This window comes from Anomaloglossus baeobatrachus, chromosome 7 (genome assembly GCF_048569485.1).
Source record: "Anomaloglossus baeobatrachus isolate aAnoBae1 chromosome 7, aAnoBae1.hap1, whole genome shotgun sequence".
Classification (NCBI taxonomy): Eukaryota; Metazoa; Chordata; class Amphibia; order Anura; family Aromobatidae; genus Anomaloglossus; species Anomaloglossus baeobatrachus.
In genome coordinates this window covers 292,729,205-292,746,108 of record NC_134359.1, presented here as the reverse complement: position 1 = coordinate 292,746,108, position 16,904 = coordinate 292,729,205, and the positions used below count along the sequence as shown (strand labels likewise).

Genomic DNA, 16,904 nt, shown 5'->3' with positions numbered 1-16,904 from the left:
GCGGGTACTATCGCGCTCGACATCGCTAGCCGATGCTATCGATGTCGCAACGTGTAAAGTACGCCTTAGTCTGTGGTCAGGGCTATCCAAATTCCAGCAGGAACCATTAAGGCTAGCAGGGTTGGGATCTCTATTCTGTTCAGGAACCGGCAGGGTTAATTGCAGTTTTATATGGTGTTAACTTTACCCCTCGTGAGTTGCTGTCTAAACATAGGTTCTGAACATAGGTTACTCAAATATTTATGTCAATTCTGTTCCAACTTATAAAATAGCAACTGAGGGTGATGAATACTTTAAGACTTTACTTTCATTTATTTCTATAAAAACCATTAAGAAAACAATATCCTGAGAGAAAATCAAATTATAAACCAAAGAGATCAAAAATAGGAAAAGATGTAAAAAAATATTATTGTATCACATCCCTACGGGACTCTTGTGTGTTAGCTCTTCCCACAGAGTAGACTCAGGGATCGTATTATAAATTCTGGTCTCCCGACAAAGCTCAGAAGCATTATTGGAGATCATCCTGCATGTATAGGACCTGTGAGGAAAAATGCAATTTACACCCATTGGCCATGATGACATCAAATCCAGCTGCCTAATACTATGTGAGTCCTCCTTCTGCTATGATGCACTAATGCATGTAACCCACAACACATCTGGAGGTGTTTTTTGGTTTCTGGCATCAAGACATAGCAGCCTAGCAGATTTTGCTCTACAAGTTGTGAATTGAAGCCGCCATTGTTCTGACTTGGCAAAATTTTTCAGCAGACCATCACTCAGATTTAAGATCTGTTCTCCAGGTGAGTGTCACACATGCTCCCGGTCATCCTTGTAAAATAAAAAGCAGGATTCATCATATCATGCCACTTTCTTAGATGGTTCATGGTCCGGCATAAGCAATCTGAGCAATCTCTAACTGCACAGCCCCGTACACAGCACACAGCAAAATGTGACGCTCTGTGTGTCCTGAAACCTTTTTATCATGCATTGGGTAGGACAAGAAAGCCTAATTTTCACTCGACAACGCACAAAAATGACCATGATCCTGGTTGTCCTTCATGCCTTACCACGTTTGGTAGGTACAAACCATGGCATACCGGAAACCCTCCCAAGACTGTCCATTTTGTAGATTCTCTGACCTAGATCTTCTGGCCATCAAGATTTGCATAAAATCACTTAATCCTTACATTTCCTTATTTTTTCTGCTCCCTTCATCTTAACTTCAAGACGCAGCAGTTCACTTATTACCTAAGATATCTCAACTCTTAACTGGTTTAATTGAAAAATTCACTGTTATCTGTCAGTGGATTTGATGTTCTTGTTGTTGGGTTCGTGTCACATATATTCATTGACTTTTAAAAACGTCTATTTTTTTAATAATAAATCATTACATGACATGATAAGGATATTCCAATTATCAAAAAAAATTACCCCAAGTATAAAATGATATACCTTATTGGTAATATTAAAATCAAAATGGGTGATTTTTTTAATATTACCAATAAAGTATATCATTTTATACTTGGGGTATTTTTTTTATAATTGGAATATCCTTTTCATGTCATGTAATGATTTATTATTAAAAAAAATAGATGTTTTTGAAAGTGAGCTGTGATTAGCAGCTCACTGTCTATAGACATTGTTTACAGAATCCCTGGTGTGGGAAATGGCAACTTTCTCTGCTCTCTGCATTGCTAAATCTAAAACGCTGATTGTGTCAGTAGTATAAATGCTACATTGTTAGATTTAGGAACTCTGTACCAACATCATGCTACTCTGAGATAAGGACAACACCTATATTACAACCATGTAAGTGTGAATATAAACCATATTGCATATAAACTCTAACAGCACTTATGTAACTGCATAAAATGTTATATCTTTATTGAGAATAGATTAAAAAAACTTAATATATACAAAAGATATCTTCCTGGAAAAAGCATTGTTAATGTGAAACGTGCGTTGGGTGTGTGGGACACCATTGTACTTTTCTGCTAGCTCCCTTTATAGGTAAACCTCATGTTACTATTGGACCAGTTTGCTGGTATGTGATTTGTGATGTGATTTCTTTTTAACATGTTACGGACACAGTTGTGTCTTTACTTTATGATGGTTTCTATATATTTATGTTAAACATGTGGTTACATGCATTAATACTTATATATATTTTTTAGTTTGATTCTAATTAAATTAACACTGTAGAGGGGGTTTGGCTAGGTGTTCCCAATATTCCATCTACCCGTTTTGGGGGGTCTAGGTTCTAGAGACATCTTTTGTATATATTAAAAAAAATGTAATCTATTCTGAATAAAGATTTAGTATTTTTATGCAGTTGCATAAGTGTTGTTGGTGTTTACTCTGAGATAAGATAGTAAAAAAAACCTGCTAATTCCATTTTATAAGATAAGAAAACACATCTCTCTCAATCCTATTATGTGATATGGACAGTCACGTTCTTGAGGGCTTAGGGTTTCCATTTTTTCAATGGAAGTTCAAAAATCATAGAGAGTAGAACAAAGAGTTCTAAACATCTGGGAAAATTAATTAGGTTGTTTTAAGACTCCTATTTGTGGAAGAAGGTGGGTGAAAGATTACATTATGAATTGAAGCCAAGAGAAAGATGCAAACTTATAAAGTAGCCTTAAAGGAAATCTTGTCAGCAGGTTTTTGCTACCTCATCTAAGAGCAGCATGATGTAGGCAAAGAGACCCTGAAGCCAACAGTGTATCACTTAGATTACTGGCTGCAGCCTGCCACAGGGTGTGACAGGATCACTAAGAACAGTGGATCCCAAACTAGGCCTCAGCCTAGGGGAACCCTTGCTGACCCTGATCCCAAAGATACATCTGAAGGTGACAATGTTTGAGCCACCTTCCTAACCCTAGCTTCTGAACAACCCCAGTCTAGTGGACCCCCTAACTCCACCCAGGAGAGGTCTGTGACATGAGTGATTAATCCCACTCTATTAAACAGACGGGGTGGGAAACCAAAACTCAAACTCACAGCAATCACTCACAGAGGTATAGACAATACGTGATCAGGAAGAAACTAAAGGAAGGGAGGAAATAATCAGGAAACAAGAGTATGTCCACAACACACCAAACAGCACACAAAAGTTCACCAGCAACTGGATAACAAAGCACAAGGGCCCGGGATTGCAAAAGCTATCATCGGCATGGGAGACCAGGCTCCAGCATCTTAAAAAGGGCAACTGTGATAGGTCTCCTGCAACATGAGAGTCAAGCAGTAATCCACAGGCTAGCAGAAATTAACTACTGCAAGCCTAAGCCTGTCTATGCAACTCAAAAGCAACATTGTGTGGATCGTCCGACTCTGCTGTGTGAACAGCGTCAGAAGTATTCCTGACACTAGGCGAGTTTTGAACCAGACATCATGCGACACAGCCGTTCTGACATAATAAAACATTTTGGATTTAGGAATGTAGCGGAGCTGGGAGAGCTGTTCTGCCCACACCAGGCTCTCTATAGAAGTTGCCTGTGACACTGTAGTCTGATCAATGATGAGTCCTGCTGTGTCCTTCTGCTTAACATAACAAATAACATAACAAATAAACAACAGATCCTTGACAACATAGGCATCCCTGAATTTTGTTTTAACCCTTACAGAATGCTGTCTCCTGATTACATGACAAAAACCCTAATTAATCACACCTTTAATAGCTTACATACTTGAATGTTTTCTTTCATATTTGCTTTTATATTATACAAGGTTCACAGGAATAAATCCGAGATATTATATCCTTCCATGGAGAACTACACGTCTGTTCCTACAGAATTCCACATTTTGCCCTTTTCCGATAAGGCTGACCGCTCTCCGCTCGTCTTCGGAATGTTCGCGGTGTTCTATTCTCTTGGAATTCTCATGAATGTGCTGATCATAACTCTGATCTATCTGGATCAGCAGCTGCACAGCCCCATGTATCTGTTCCTATGTAACCTGTCCTTGGTGGACATGTGTTACACCACAACCGTCATCCCAAAACTGTTACATATACTATCATCCGGAAATCACAAAATGTCTTTCCGACAATGCTTCACCCAGATGTTCTTCTTCTTTTTGGCTGTCGAGACTGAAGATCTTCTGTTGTTCACAATGGCCTATGACCGGTATGTCGCCATCTGTAAGCCTCTACATTATAACACTATACTGAGTACAAAAGTCTGCTTCATCTGCATGGCCGCCATATGGTTATGTGCAATGGTAAATTCATGTTTGATCACAGTTCTGACCTTGAACATGACCTTCTGTCGTTCCACCACAATTCACACTTTCTATTGTGATGCAAAAGCCCTATCGACGATCTCATGTGCCGGCAAAGAAAACTTTTATCTGGTGATTTATTTTGAGGCATTTTTGTTTGGATTTTGTCCATTTTCGAGTAGCTTTATTTCCTATGCAAAAATATTACAGGTTATATTCCGCATAAAATCCAGAGACGGGAGAACAAAGGCTTTCTCCACCTGCTCGTCCCATCTCATCGTCATCATGCTCTACTATGGAACAGCGGCTTCGGTGTACTTATTGCCGAAAACTAAATATTCAGATATTTTGGATCAGGTCTTCACCTTGATTTATGCCACAGGCACGCCAACGCTAAACCCACTAATTTATAGTCTGAGGAATAAGGATGTGAAGCAGGCGGTGATGAGATTGTTGCCACTAAAGCTACTGTCCACTTTCTGCTCAAAATTCAGAAATGCCATAGACGAAGGGTGGGCAATTTAGGTTACAAATGACAAACCGTGACTGTTGTTGAGGGTCAAACCAATAGGCTCAAATTAATTTTATTCAATATTAATACTAACATATTAATTATAATTATTTTATACTAATATTAATTGTATCACTTAATATTGAGCAGAATTGAGTATGCCGACACCCACCTACATACTGTATGAGTTCACACATAGCTCCCGATACAGTATATCACAAAAGTGAGTACATCTCTCATATTTTTGTAAATATTTTATTATATCTTTTCATGGTACAACACTGAAAATATGACACTGTGATATAATGTACAGTGTCAGTGTGCAGCTTGTATAACAGTGTAAATTTGGTGCCCTCTAAATAAGTCAACACACAGCCATTAATAGCTAAACCATTGGCAACAAAAGTGAAAATGGCCAAATTGTGCCCAATTAGCCAATTTCCCTCCCCGGTGTCATGTGACTCATGAGTGTTACCAGGTCTCAGGTGTGAATAGGGGGCGGGGGTGTTACATTTGGTGTTATCGCTCACACACGTTCTCATATTGGGTACTGGAAGTTCAATATGACTCTCCATGACAAAGAATTCTTTAAGGATCTTATAAAAAGAATTGTTGCTCTAAGTGAAGATGGCCGAGGCTATAAGAAGATGGCCAACACCCTGACACTGAGCTGCAGCACAGTGGCCAAGAACATACAGCAGATAACAAGACAGGATCTACTCAGAACAGGCCTCACCATGGTCAACCAAAGAAGATGAGAGCACGTGCTCAGTATCATATCCAGAGGTCGTCTTTTAAAGTAGACAAATGAGTGCTTCCAGCATTGTTCCCGAAGTTAAAGAGGTGGTGGGTCTGCCTGTCAGTGCTCAGACCATACGCCGCACACTACAGAGGTTACAGGGGTGGGAGGTCTGCCTGTCAATGTTCATACCATATGACACACACTACAGAGGTTACAGGGTTGGGGGGTCCGCCTGTCAATACTCAGACCATACGCCGCACACTGCAGAGGTTACAGGGGTGGGGGTCCACCTGTCAGTGCTAAGACCATATGCTGTACATTACATCATATTGCTCTGCATGGCTTTCATCCCAGAAGGAAGTCTCGTCTAAAGATACAAGAAAGCCTGCAGACTAAAGACATGGATTACTGGATTCATGTCGTGTGGTCTGATGAGACCAAGATAAACTTATTTGGTTCAGATGGTGTCAAGCATGTGTTGCAGCAATCAGGTAAGGAGAACAAAGGGAAGTATGCCCTGCCTACAGTCAGACATGATGGTGGAGTGTCATGGTTTGGGGCCGAATGAGTGCTGCCAGCTGTGGGGAGCTACAGTTCATTGAGGGAATAGTGAATGCTGACTTGTACTGTGACATACTGAAGAGAAGCATGATCCCCTCACTTCATATTCCAACATGATAACAATCCCAAACATCTACAAGACCCCCACTGCCTCACTAAAGAAACTGAGGGTAAAGGTGCTGTACTGGCCAAGGCTGTCCAGACCTAAACCCTATGGAGCATCTGTGGAGTCTCCTCAAATGGAAGGTGGAGAAGCACAAGGTCTCTAGCATTCACCAGCTCCTTGATACCGCCAAGAAATATGGAAGAGAATCCATGGTTCCTGTGAGGCTCTAATAACCTCCATGCAGAAGAGAGTTAAGGCTGTGCTGGAAACAATGGCAGCAACACAAATTATTGAATCTTTGGGAACAATTTGGCCATTTTCACTTAGGAGTGTACTCACTTTTGTTGCCAGCAGTTTAGACATTAATGGTTGTGTGTTGAGTTATTTACACTGTTATAAAAGCTGCACACTGACTACTGTACATTGCATCAGAGTGTCAGATCTTCAGTGTTGTCCTATGAAAAGACATAATAAAATATTTACAAAAATGTGAGGGGTGTATTTACTTTTGTGATGTACTGCACATTGCATTGCAAGTTTGTGGGTCCAAAGTTCAAAAATGGGGAAAAGTTCATATGCTATGAATACTTCAGGGAATTCTTCTTCTGGGGCCACTCATTATTGCTCATCCATATTCACTGCTTCTGTCGCGGGCGGGGAGGAGGGTGTCAGCACACCGCGCTCACCCCTTCTGCTCGGGTCCGGCAGTTGCTCCTGGTGGCTCGAGCTGCGGGCCGGATCCCGGGGTGTCTCGAGCGACACTCCTCGCCCGTGAGTGAAAGGGGGGGTGTTTGTTGGGGTTATAGTTCGTGACGCCACCCACGGTTGTGGTGATTGCACCACCGCTGCTTTGGATGGGGATCCCGGGGATGGTGATGGGAGCAGCCAGGTGTTGTGTTGCCCCTCCGTGGGTAGGGGTTGGTGATCCCGGGGCCCGGTGAAGAGATGTGAAGTGTAGGGCCTGGAGGGCGCAGGGACGCGGGGGCAGCGCTGTGCCTTGCGGCACTGTGGTACTCACTCAGCCTGAGACACGGACACAGTTTGTACGGTAAACCAACGGCTGGTAGGACGGTTCCACAGACGGTTGCACCTGCACTCCCGGTAGGTGACGGTGACGTCTCTCTTCCTTGCACCTGTTTGACTGATGGTAGCGGTGGATTCCCTCCGGTTACCCGCTCCCCGACTGCAATCTGGGCCGGAGGAGCTCTACACTTTGCCCGCAGGCGCTGGCCCTGGGGAAACTGGTGCCCTGGCGGTGGCGGTGTCTCCCCGGTAATGGTCGGGCTGTTGCCGTCAATCGGGACTTTGTTGCTGGGGGATCTACGTCCCCTTCACTGACGGATTCGGCAAATTGGGCGGCTCCTAGCCTTGCCGGGGTCCGAGAGGCCCCTGCCCTGGTGCTGACTGTCCTTCGGAACACTGCTCCAGACCACCGGGCACACAGCCAACGGGGTCCTTCCAGGAACTTCCGAACTGTCCCACTCCGGACAGTCACCGCCGTCGCTGACCTTGCTGTTCTAGCCCTACACAAAGCTGGGCTCTCAGGCTTGCACACTCTCTGCGCTGTCTCCACTTCTTGCTTTCCTCCTTTTCCACTTTCCTTTCCTTCACTTTCACTTCTGGTTGTTTACTCTAGCCCTTCACTGGACTTCACTCTTGCCCTCCCCGGGCTAATCTGCTCTTTATTCAAGCCCTGCCTGGGCTACTCTGCCTGGTAACTTCCTGCCTCCAGAGTTGTGAGCTCCTTGGTGGGCGGAGCCAACCGCCTGGCCCACCCCCTGGTGTGCATCAACAGACTCTTGGAGGAAGGCAACAAGGGTTTCTGGTTAGCAGATGTGCCTACCTGGAGTGTGGGGAGTGGTGGTGTTGTTATCTGTGTCCCCTGGCTTGCCCAGGGCGACACACTTCCCCTGCCCACCAGTCATGCTTGGCGTCTATGTGTAAGGTTTCGGGTTTTCCATGTAATTTGTTGTGTCTGCTTGCCCTTGTCCAAGATGGAGTCTGTTGCCTCGTCCTGCCCTTGAACTTCCTGTCTGCTCTTCTTATAGTCCGGGATCCATTCCTTGCCTGAGTATTTTGTGCTGCTGGCTCCCGAATCTCTCCTAATCTGTTTAGGGACTTCCTGCTGCCGCATGTTAGTTCTGTGCTCCGCTCACTACTGCCCAGCTGCCTGCAAGCCACAGTGTACTATCCTGATCCAGGCTGTGGTTCCCTCCCTTCAAGGCTTCTAGAAGAGCTCTATGCTGCTGGACTTCCTTGATTTGTAAGACCTTAGATCCTTGTTTAATGATCAGTGTACTAAATCCAGGACTCGGATCTGTGTGGGCTGTGTATTGGACTTGTGCGGGACTTAGTCAGCCCTAATTACAGTGGTGAACATTTTTTTGCGGTGCACTTCTGCATATAAAAACTCTGGACATTCACGTAATAGTGCTGGCAGCACTCCTGCATTTAATTTCTGGACATTCACGTAATAGTGCTGGTAGCACTCATGCATTTAATTTCTGGACATTCACGTAATAGTGCTGGTAGCGCTCCTGCATTTAATTTCTGGACATTCACGTAATAGTGCTGGTAGCACTCACGCATTTAATTTCTGGACATTCACGTAATAGTGCTGGTAGCACTCCTGCATTTAGTTTCGGAACTTCATGTTTAGTGCTGGTTGCACCCTTTATTATTTCTGGGCATTCACTATTTAGTGCTGTAGCACTTGGACTTAGTTTTGGTAGTTGCTTTCTGCTATCTCTATACTTATACCGTGTGTTTATTATTTGTTAATACAGAGTATTTACCCAACCTTTGTCTCATCTTTGTTATATTCCATGCTATCAGATTCCAGAGTATCAACATATTTGTTACACTGTGATTGGTTGCAGTCAGATGCGCCCCCGGCCTGTGTGACACCGTGTCTAACTGCAACCAATCACAGACCCTGTCTGCAGGTCTCTATCATGGTGTAGAACTAAATACATTTTTTTAAAAATTTGATGTTTGGTCCCCCATATTATTTCCCATGTTGCCTAAGCAGGACCAATAGCCGGAGTTCCCTGAGAATTCTGGGCCCGGTTCTGGCACTTGGGTACGTTTGAAACCGCACGGATCCTGACTTTTACAGTCCGGGTCTGGCCATCCCTAGCAGACAGCAATAAGCTGATGATGTGCAATGATCAGGGGTTGGAGCTCTCTGAGAGGTGATGGGCTTCACTGTGCTGACAGTCACACCTTGATGGGATACAAGGACACCGCAAAGCCCAATGATTGTTTCTGGGGTCAACCAGGGGATTCACTGGCACTCCGGTGGACCAGTCTGATCCAGGGTACATAAAGGTCATTAATCTGATATCCTGGATCATATTTTCTCCTTGTTATATGAAACAGCCATTCGAATATTAAACCCATTGATTTAAAGTATTTTGTATAACAGCGCAAGCTGCTGAACAGACCATCATCATAATGACTTTGACAGCCAATGACTTTGATAAATAGACTTGTTGAGGAGTTGAGAGAAGAGGAGGAAAGATGATGAATTCTGTTTTGTCCATGTTAAGTATTAGAAATCGAGCAGAGAAAAAGGATGAAATAGCAGACAGACATTGTGGGATTCTGGTTAGTAGAGAGGTGATGTCAGGTCTAGAGAGGTAGATCTGCGTATTATCAGTGTAGAGATGATACTGAAAGCTGTGGGACTCTACGACTTGTCCCAGGCCAAAGGTGTCCATGGAAAAGAGGAAGGGTGCAAGAACAGAACCTTGGGTGACACCGATAGATAGAGAGCGAGATGAGTAAGTGGTGGGAGATGCTGAATGTTTGGTCTCCATGATGCCCAGAGATTAGACAATCTGTAATAGGAGGGAATGATCCATTGTGTCGAAGGCAGAGGACGGGTGCAGAAGGAGGAAGACAGAGTAGTGTCACTTGGCTTTGGTGGTTAGTAAGCTCATTGGTGACTTTAGTTAGGGCAGGTTCAGTGGAATGATGTCGTCAGAAGCCAGATTGTAACCAGTCAAAGAGGGAGCAGGAAGAGAGGTGTAGACAGTTTAAGATGGACATGCTGTTCCAGTAGTTTTGAGGCATAGGGGAGAAGTGATATAGGGCAATAGCTTGACAAAGACTATGGGTCAATGGAGGGCTTTTTGAGGATGGGTGTGATGGAGACATGTTTAAAGCATGAAGGGAATGAAGGGAAGACACCAGTTGTTAGTGATAGGTTGAAGAGATGGGTTAGGGTCAAGATGAAGACTGTGGTGAGGTTGGGAATGAGGTGGGATCAAGGTTACAGATGGTGAGATATGATCCTGAGACTAGAGTAGAAAGATGATCTTCTGTCATGGTAGAGAAGCTGGATTTAGAGGAAGAGGGTTGAGTAGTTATAAGGAGAGGCTGTGGGTACTGTGGGCCGAAGCTTACTCTGATGCTGCCAATCTTCTGCTTGAAGAAATATGCAAAGTCTTCAGTTGAGATATGAAGAGAGGGAGGTGGTGACGGGGGGTGGAGTAGAGAGTTGAAAGTGTTGAATAGCTGTTTAGGGTTGTGAGCCAAGAAGGATGTTACGCTCCCGGTGTCCCGACAGCCCTCCTTACCCACTGAGCCGGTCCCTGCATCGCACCACCGCTCCGTACCCACTGATCCAGCATCGCCAGCACACCACCGCTCCTTACCCACTGAGCCGGTCTCACCATCCAGGCACCGCTCCTAACCCACTGATCCACTATCGCCATCGCACCACCGCTCCTTGTTCACTGATCCAGTCCACGTGTCCACTGGTCATGGCTGCCGCTCCCGCTCATGCTCTCCTGTGTCCTGCTCCTGGTCTTATGAGTCTGACTCTGAGTCTTAGCCACATGGTTCTGTATAGGACCGGGCTGCGCCCACTCTCCTGGTCTTATAGGCCCAGCACACCTGCAGCAGGAAATGACATGAGGCTGTGCTGGGTATATAAGACTGGCCTTTCCATGTGGGCGGCGCCTGATCAACGTGTCTTGTAGCATAGTCTTATGAGCTAGGTGCTCAGGTCTCCTGGTGCCGTGTCCTGCAGACTTCTTGTCCTTGCTCCCTGGTACCTGTGCCTGTCTACTTTATTGTCCTAAAGAACTCTGTGACCCTGGTGACCTGCTTATACTTGTCCCTGCCACGCCAGTGCTCCGGCTGCCGTGTACCCTGCCCTCCGGTGGGGTGCATGGTCCAGTGGATCCACCTCCTGGGCCTACCAGTCCTCCCGGTCCTGACAAAGGATATGAGAGATCAGAAGTAGGTTTGTTTTGCAGCAGTGAGTGTAGACTTGAAATTGCTGAGGGACTGTTTGTATGCAATGAAGTGCTCAGTGGAATGAGACCTTCTCCCCTCAGCAATCCCGGAAGTCCATCTCAGTTCTTTAGTCAGGCTCGTGTGGAATGGTTGCCTGTTGATTCGTGTGAGTTTTGGTATGTGTGAGGGGGGCGGCCAATTCAAGAGCTGAAGAGATTGTGGTGTTATATAGAATGGCAGCAGCATCTGCATCATGTCAGGAAGCTACGTCTGTGTGAGGGAGAAGGGACTCAGAAAGTGAGTGTAAATCAAGGTGTTTGAGATTTCTGCAAGGGTGTGTATGTTTGTGTAGTGGGGGTTGTGTACTTGGAGAAGAGAGGGAAGATAATGTGACTAGATTGTGGTGAGACAGGGGAGAGGTGAGTTTGAGAGGTTAGATAGGGAACAGAGGCGAGTGAAGATGAGGTCCAGCATGTGGCCATCTTTGTGAGTAGGTGCAGAGGACCAATGGGTGAGACCAACTGAGGAAGTAAGTGCTAAAGGTTTATAGACAGTTGAGTGGGAAGTGTCAATAGGGATGTTAAAGTCACTCATGATGATAGTGGGGATGTCTGTGGAAAGGAAATGTAGTACCCAAGTGGTGAAATGGTCAAAAATGATGGGGGCTGGCCCTGGAAGCTGGTAGATCACAACCAGTTCGAGGGGGAGTAGATGCGGAAAGAGTGCACCTCAAAAGAGGGGAGAGTAACATAGGATATTAGTGGAATTGGGTTAAAAAAGTATTTTTTGGACAGGAAAAAAAACAACTCCTCCACCATGCTTGTTTCTGGAGCGGGGCGTGGAGAGAGATGGAAAACACCATAAGAAAGTGCAGCAGGAGAGGCTGTGTCAGAGGGGGTGAGCCAGGAGAGGCTGTGTCAGAGGGGGTGAGCCAGGAGAGGCAGTGTCAGAGGGGGTGAGCCAGGAGAGGCTGTGTCAGAGGGGGTGAGCCAGGAGAGGCAGTGTCAGAGGGGGTGAGCCAGGAGAGGCAGTGTCAGAGGGGGTGAGCCAGGAGAGGCAGTGTCAGAGGGGGTGAGCCAGGAGAGGCAGTGTCAGAGGGGGTGAGCCAGGAGAGGCTGTGTCAGAGGGGGTGAGCCAGGAGAGGCAGTGTCAGAGGAGGTGAGCCAGGAGAGGCAGTGTCAGAGGGGGTGAGCCAGGAGAGGCAGTGTCAGAGGGGGTGAGCCAGGAGATGCAGTGTCAGAGGGGGTGAGCCAGGAGAGGCTGTGTCAGAGTGGGTGAGCCAGGAGAGGCAGTGTCAGAGAGGGTGAGCCAGGAGAGGCTGTGTCAGAGGGGGTGAGCCAGGAGAGGCTGTGTCAGAGGGGGTGAGCCAAGAGAGGCTGTGTCAGAGGGGATGAACCAGGAGAGGCAGTGTCAGTGGGGTGAGCCAGGAGAGGCTGTGTCAGAGGGGGTGAGCCAGGAGAGGCTGTATCAGGAGGGATGAGCTAGGAGAGGCCGTGTCAGAGGGGGTGAGCCAGGAGAGGCTGTGTTAGAGGATGTGAGTCAGGAGAGGCTGTGTCAGGAGGGATGAGCCAGGAGAGGCTGTGCCAGAGGGGGTGAGTCAGGAGAGGCAGTGTCAGAGGGGGTGAGTCAGGAGAGGCTGTGTCAGAGGGGGTGAGCCAGGTGAGGCTGTGTCAGAGGGGGTGAGTCAGGAGAAGCTGTGTCAGAGGGGGTGAGTCAGGAGAGGCTGTGTCAGGAGGGATGAGCCAGGAGAGGCTGTGCCAGAGGGGATGAGCCAGGAGAGGCAGTGTCAGAGGGGATGAGCCAGGAGAGGCAGTGTCAGAGGGGATGAGCCAGGAGAGGCTGTGCCAGAGGGGATGAGCCAGGAGAGGCAGTGTCAGTGGGGTGAGCCAGGAGAGGCTGTGTCAGAGGGGATGAGCCAGGAGAGGCTGTGTCAGAGGGGGTGAGCCAGGAGAGGCTTTGTTAGAGGGGGTGAGCCAGGAGAGGCAGTGTCAGTGGGGTGAGCCAGGAGAGGCTGTGCCAGAGGGGGTGAGCCAGGAGAGGCTGTGTCAGAGGGGGTGAGCCAGGAGAGGCTGTGTCAGAGGGGGTGAGACAGGTTTCAGTCATACTGAAAATAGAAAGTTTGTTAGTAATGAAATGGTCATGGATGTAGGAAAGTTTATTGCAGACAGAGCGGGCGTTCCATAGAGCTCCTGTTAGAGGGAGCAGGTCAGTTAATTGGAAAAGTTGGGCAGAAGTTGAAATATACCAGGGAAATATTGCAGCAAGGGATGAACAGGTCAGTTAATTGGGAAACACTTTACTTTCATTTATTCCTATAAAATCCATTAAGGAAATAAGATCCTGAGAGAAAATCAAATTATAAACCAGAGACTTGAAAAATAGAGTAAAATAAATCCTAATAATAATACAAAGAAAAGATGTAAAAAATGTGATTGTATCACCTCCCTACGGGACTCTTGTGTGTTAGCTCTTCCCACAGAGTAGAAGCTCGGATCGCATTATAAATTCTGCTCTCCCAACAAAGCGGAGAAGGGCTATTGGAGATCCTCTTGCATGTATAGGACCTGTGAGGAAAAATGAAATTTGCACCCATCGGGCATGACATCACAACCAGCTGCCTAATACTATGTAAGTCCTCCTTCTGCTGTGATGCACTGAGACATGTAACTCACAAGACTTCTGAAGGTTTCTTTTGGTTTCGGGCATTAAGTCATTAGCAGCCTACAAGTTTATGTCCTACAAGTTGAGTTGGAGCCGCCATTGTTCTGTCTTTCCAAGATATTTCGGCAGAACATCACTCAGATGCTAGATCTGTTCTCCAGGTAAGTGACACACATGCTCCCGGCCTTCCATATAAAATAAAAAGAAAGCAGGATTCATCATATCACGCCACCTTCTTAGATGGTTTATGGTCTATGGGCATAAGCAATCTGAGCAATCTCTCACTGCACAGCCCCATACACGGTACACAGCAAAATGCAATGCTCTGTGTGTTCTGAAACCTTTTGATCATGCATTGGGTTGAACTAGACAGCCTAATGTTCACTCGACAATGGACATAAATAAACACGGGGTGTCCATGAGCCTGATTGTCCTTCATGTCTTACCACTTTTAGCAGCTAATAACCATGGAAACCCCCCCAAGACTTGCCATTTTGTAGATTTCTGACCCAGGTCTTCTGGCCATCGAGATTTGCATAAAATCACCCACCCTTAGGCTATGTGCCCACGGGACCTTGTTTCTGCGGATTTTGCCGCGGAAAACTTGCGGATTTTTCTGGATTTTTTAGATAAATTCGCAGCTTTTAGCATGTACAGTCACTCCCCATGTTATCCTATGGGACATGGGGAGTGCTGTGTCCACGCTGCGGAAAGTGCGGCTGCCGACCATGCTGCGGATGTCCGCATCCGCATGTATGATTGTATGTCAATTATTCATGCGGAATTACCTGCGGATGTCCCGGCCCTCCGCTATGGAGATAAGAGGCCGGGATGTCCGCAGGTAAGCCGCATGAATGTCCGCATGTTTCCCGCAGCTATTCCGCTGTAATCTAGCAGCTAAAAATAGCTGCTGACGCCGGCGGGCAGCTGCGGAAACATGCGCTCGTACCAGCGGATACATCCGCAGGTACGAGCGCCCGTGGGCACACAGCCTTACATTTGCCTATTTTTTCTGCTCCCTTCATATTAACTTCAAGACGCAGCAGTTCACTTATTACCTAAGATATCTCAACTCTTGACTGGTTTAATTGAAAAACTCACTGTTATCTGTCAGGGGATTTGATGTTCTCGTTGATGGGTTCGTGTCATGTAGTTTTAATCGCTTTCAAAAATGTCTATTTTTTTATTTATTTATTTCTTTTAACAATGAGTCAAATCATTACATGACATGATAAGGATATCAGTATTGGGAAGAGACTGTGACAACCTCGTATTAACTTACATGAAAGAAAGCAAAAACAGATGATTTCCATTAATTGTCAATGTAATTGAACACATAGAAGTGCAGCTCAATACATTAGAATATCATCAAATAGTTAATTTATTTCAGTAATTCAATGCAAAAAGGGAAACACATATATTATATAGAGTCATTACACACAGAGGGATCTATTCCTATATATTATATAGAGTCATTACACACAGAGGGATCTATTCCTATATATTATAGAGTCATTACACACAGAGGGATCTATTGCTATATATTATATAGAGTCATTACACACAGAGGGATCTATTCCTATATATTATATAGAGTCATTACACACAGAGGGATATATTCCTATATATTATATAGTCATTAGACACAGAGGGATCTATTCCTATATATTATAGAGTCATTACACACAGAGGGATCTATTGCTATATATTATTTAGAGTCATTACACACAGAGGGATCTATTCCTATATATTATAGAGTCATTACACACAGAGGGATCTATTGCTATATATTATTTAGAGTCATTACACACAGAGGGATCTATTCCTATATATTATATAGAGTCATTACACACAGAGGGATCTATTCCTATATATTATAGAGTCATTACACACAGAGGGATCTATTGCTATATATTATTTAGAGTCATTAAACACAGAGGGATCTATTGCTATATATTATTTAGAGTCATTAAACACAGAGGGATCTATTCCTATATATTATAGAGTCATTACACACAGAGGGATCTATTGCTATATATTATTTAGAGTCATTAAACACAGAGGGATCTATTCCTATATATTATAGAGTCATTACACACAGAGGGATCTATTGATATATTATATAGAGTCATTACACACAGAGGCATCTATGCAACATGCTGCATGGGTTAACACAGCGATTTCAGCTTTGGGTTTCTTATCACACTGTGTTCAGTTGTTTATCGTTAATGTTTGTTTTAGGTTGAGAAGATTATCATTGCAAGACTAGGTCAGCTAGTCCGGCACGCCCCGTGCTGTGATTAGCAGCTCACTGTCTATAGACATTGTATATAGAATCCCTGGTGTAGGCGATGGCAGCTTTCTCAGATCTGCTGCATTGCTAAATCTAAAAACTCTGATTGTGTCAGTAGTCTAAATGTCACATCATTGCATTTAGGGTCTCAACACCTACACTATGCAGAGATAAAGTAGTAAAATCCTGCTGATTCCATTTAAGTGAGAAGAAGACACATCTCTCTTAGTCCTGATATTATGTGATATTATGTGATATGGACAGTCATGTTCTTAAGGACTTAGGGTTTCCATTTATTCAATGGAAGCTCAAAAATCTTAGAGAGTAGAACAAAGAGTTCTAAATATCTGGAAAATGCCGTAGGTTGTGCTCACACTCCTATTTGGGGATTAAAAGGACCCAATAGAAGAAGGTGGGTGATGGTTTACATTATAAAAGGAAGCCAAGAGAAATATGTAAATTTATAAAGTAGCCTTAAAGAGAATTTGTCAGCAGGTTTGTGCTACCACATTTCTACCCAGCATGTTGTAAGCAAAGAGACCCTGAATCCAATTATGTA

General features: G+C 45.0%; 1 protein-coding gene across 1 annotated transcript; it reads left to right on the top strand.

Annotated features, from left to right (window-relative positions):
- The first annotated feature begins 3,768 nt into the window (after positions 1–3,768).
- Positions 3,769–4,749, top strand: LOC142246751 (olfactory receptor-like protein DTMT). Its single transcript, XM_075319800.1, has one exon. The coding sequence runs from the start codon at positions 3,769–3,771 to the stop codon at positions 4,747–4,749; it is 981 nt and encodes a 326-aa protein (XP_075175915.1).
- Positions 4,750–16,904: the final 12,155 nt, after the last annotated feature.

Bases quoted from the DNA above. Each gene is read 5' to 3' on its own strand.
- LOC142246751 (XM_075319800.1), top strand. From the start codon at position 3,769: ATGGAGAACTACACGTCTGTTCCTACAGAATTCCACATTTTGCCCTTT.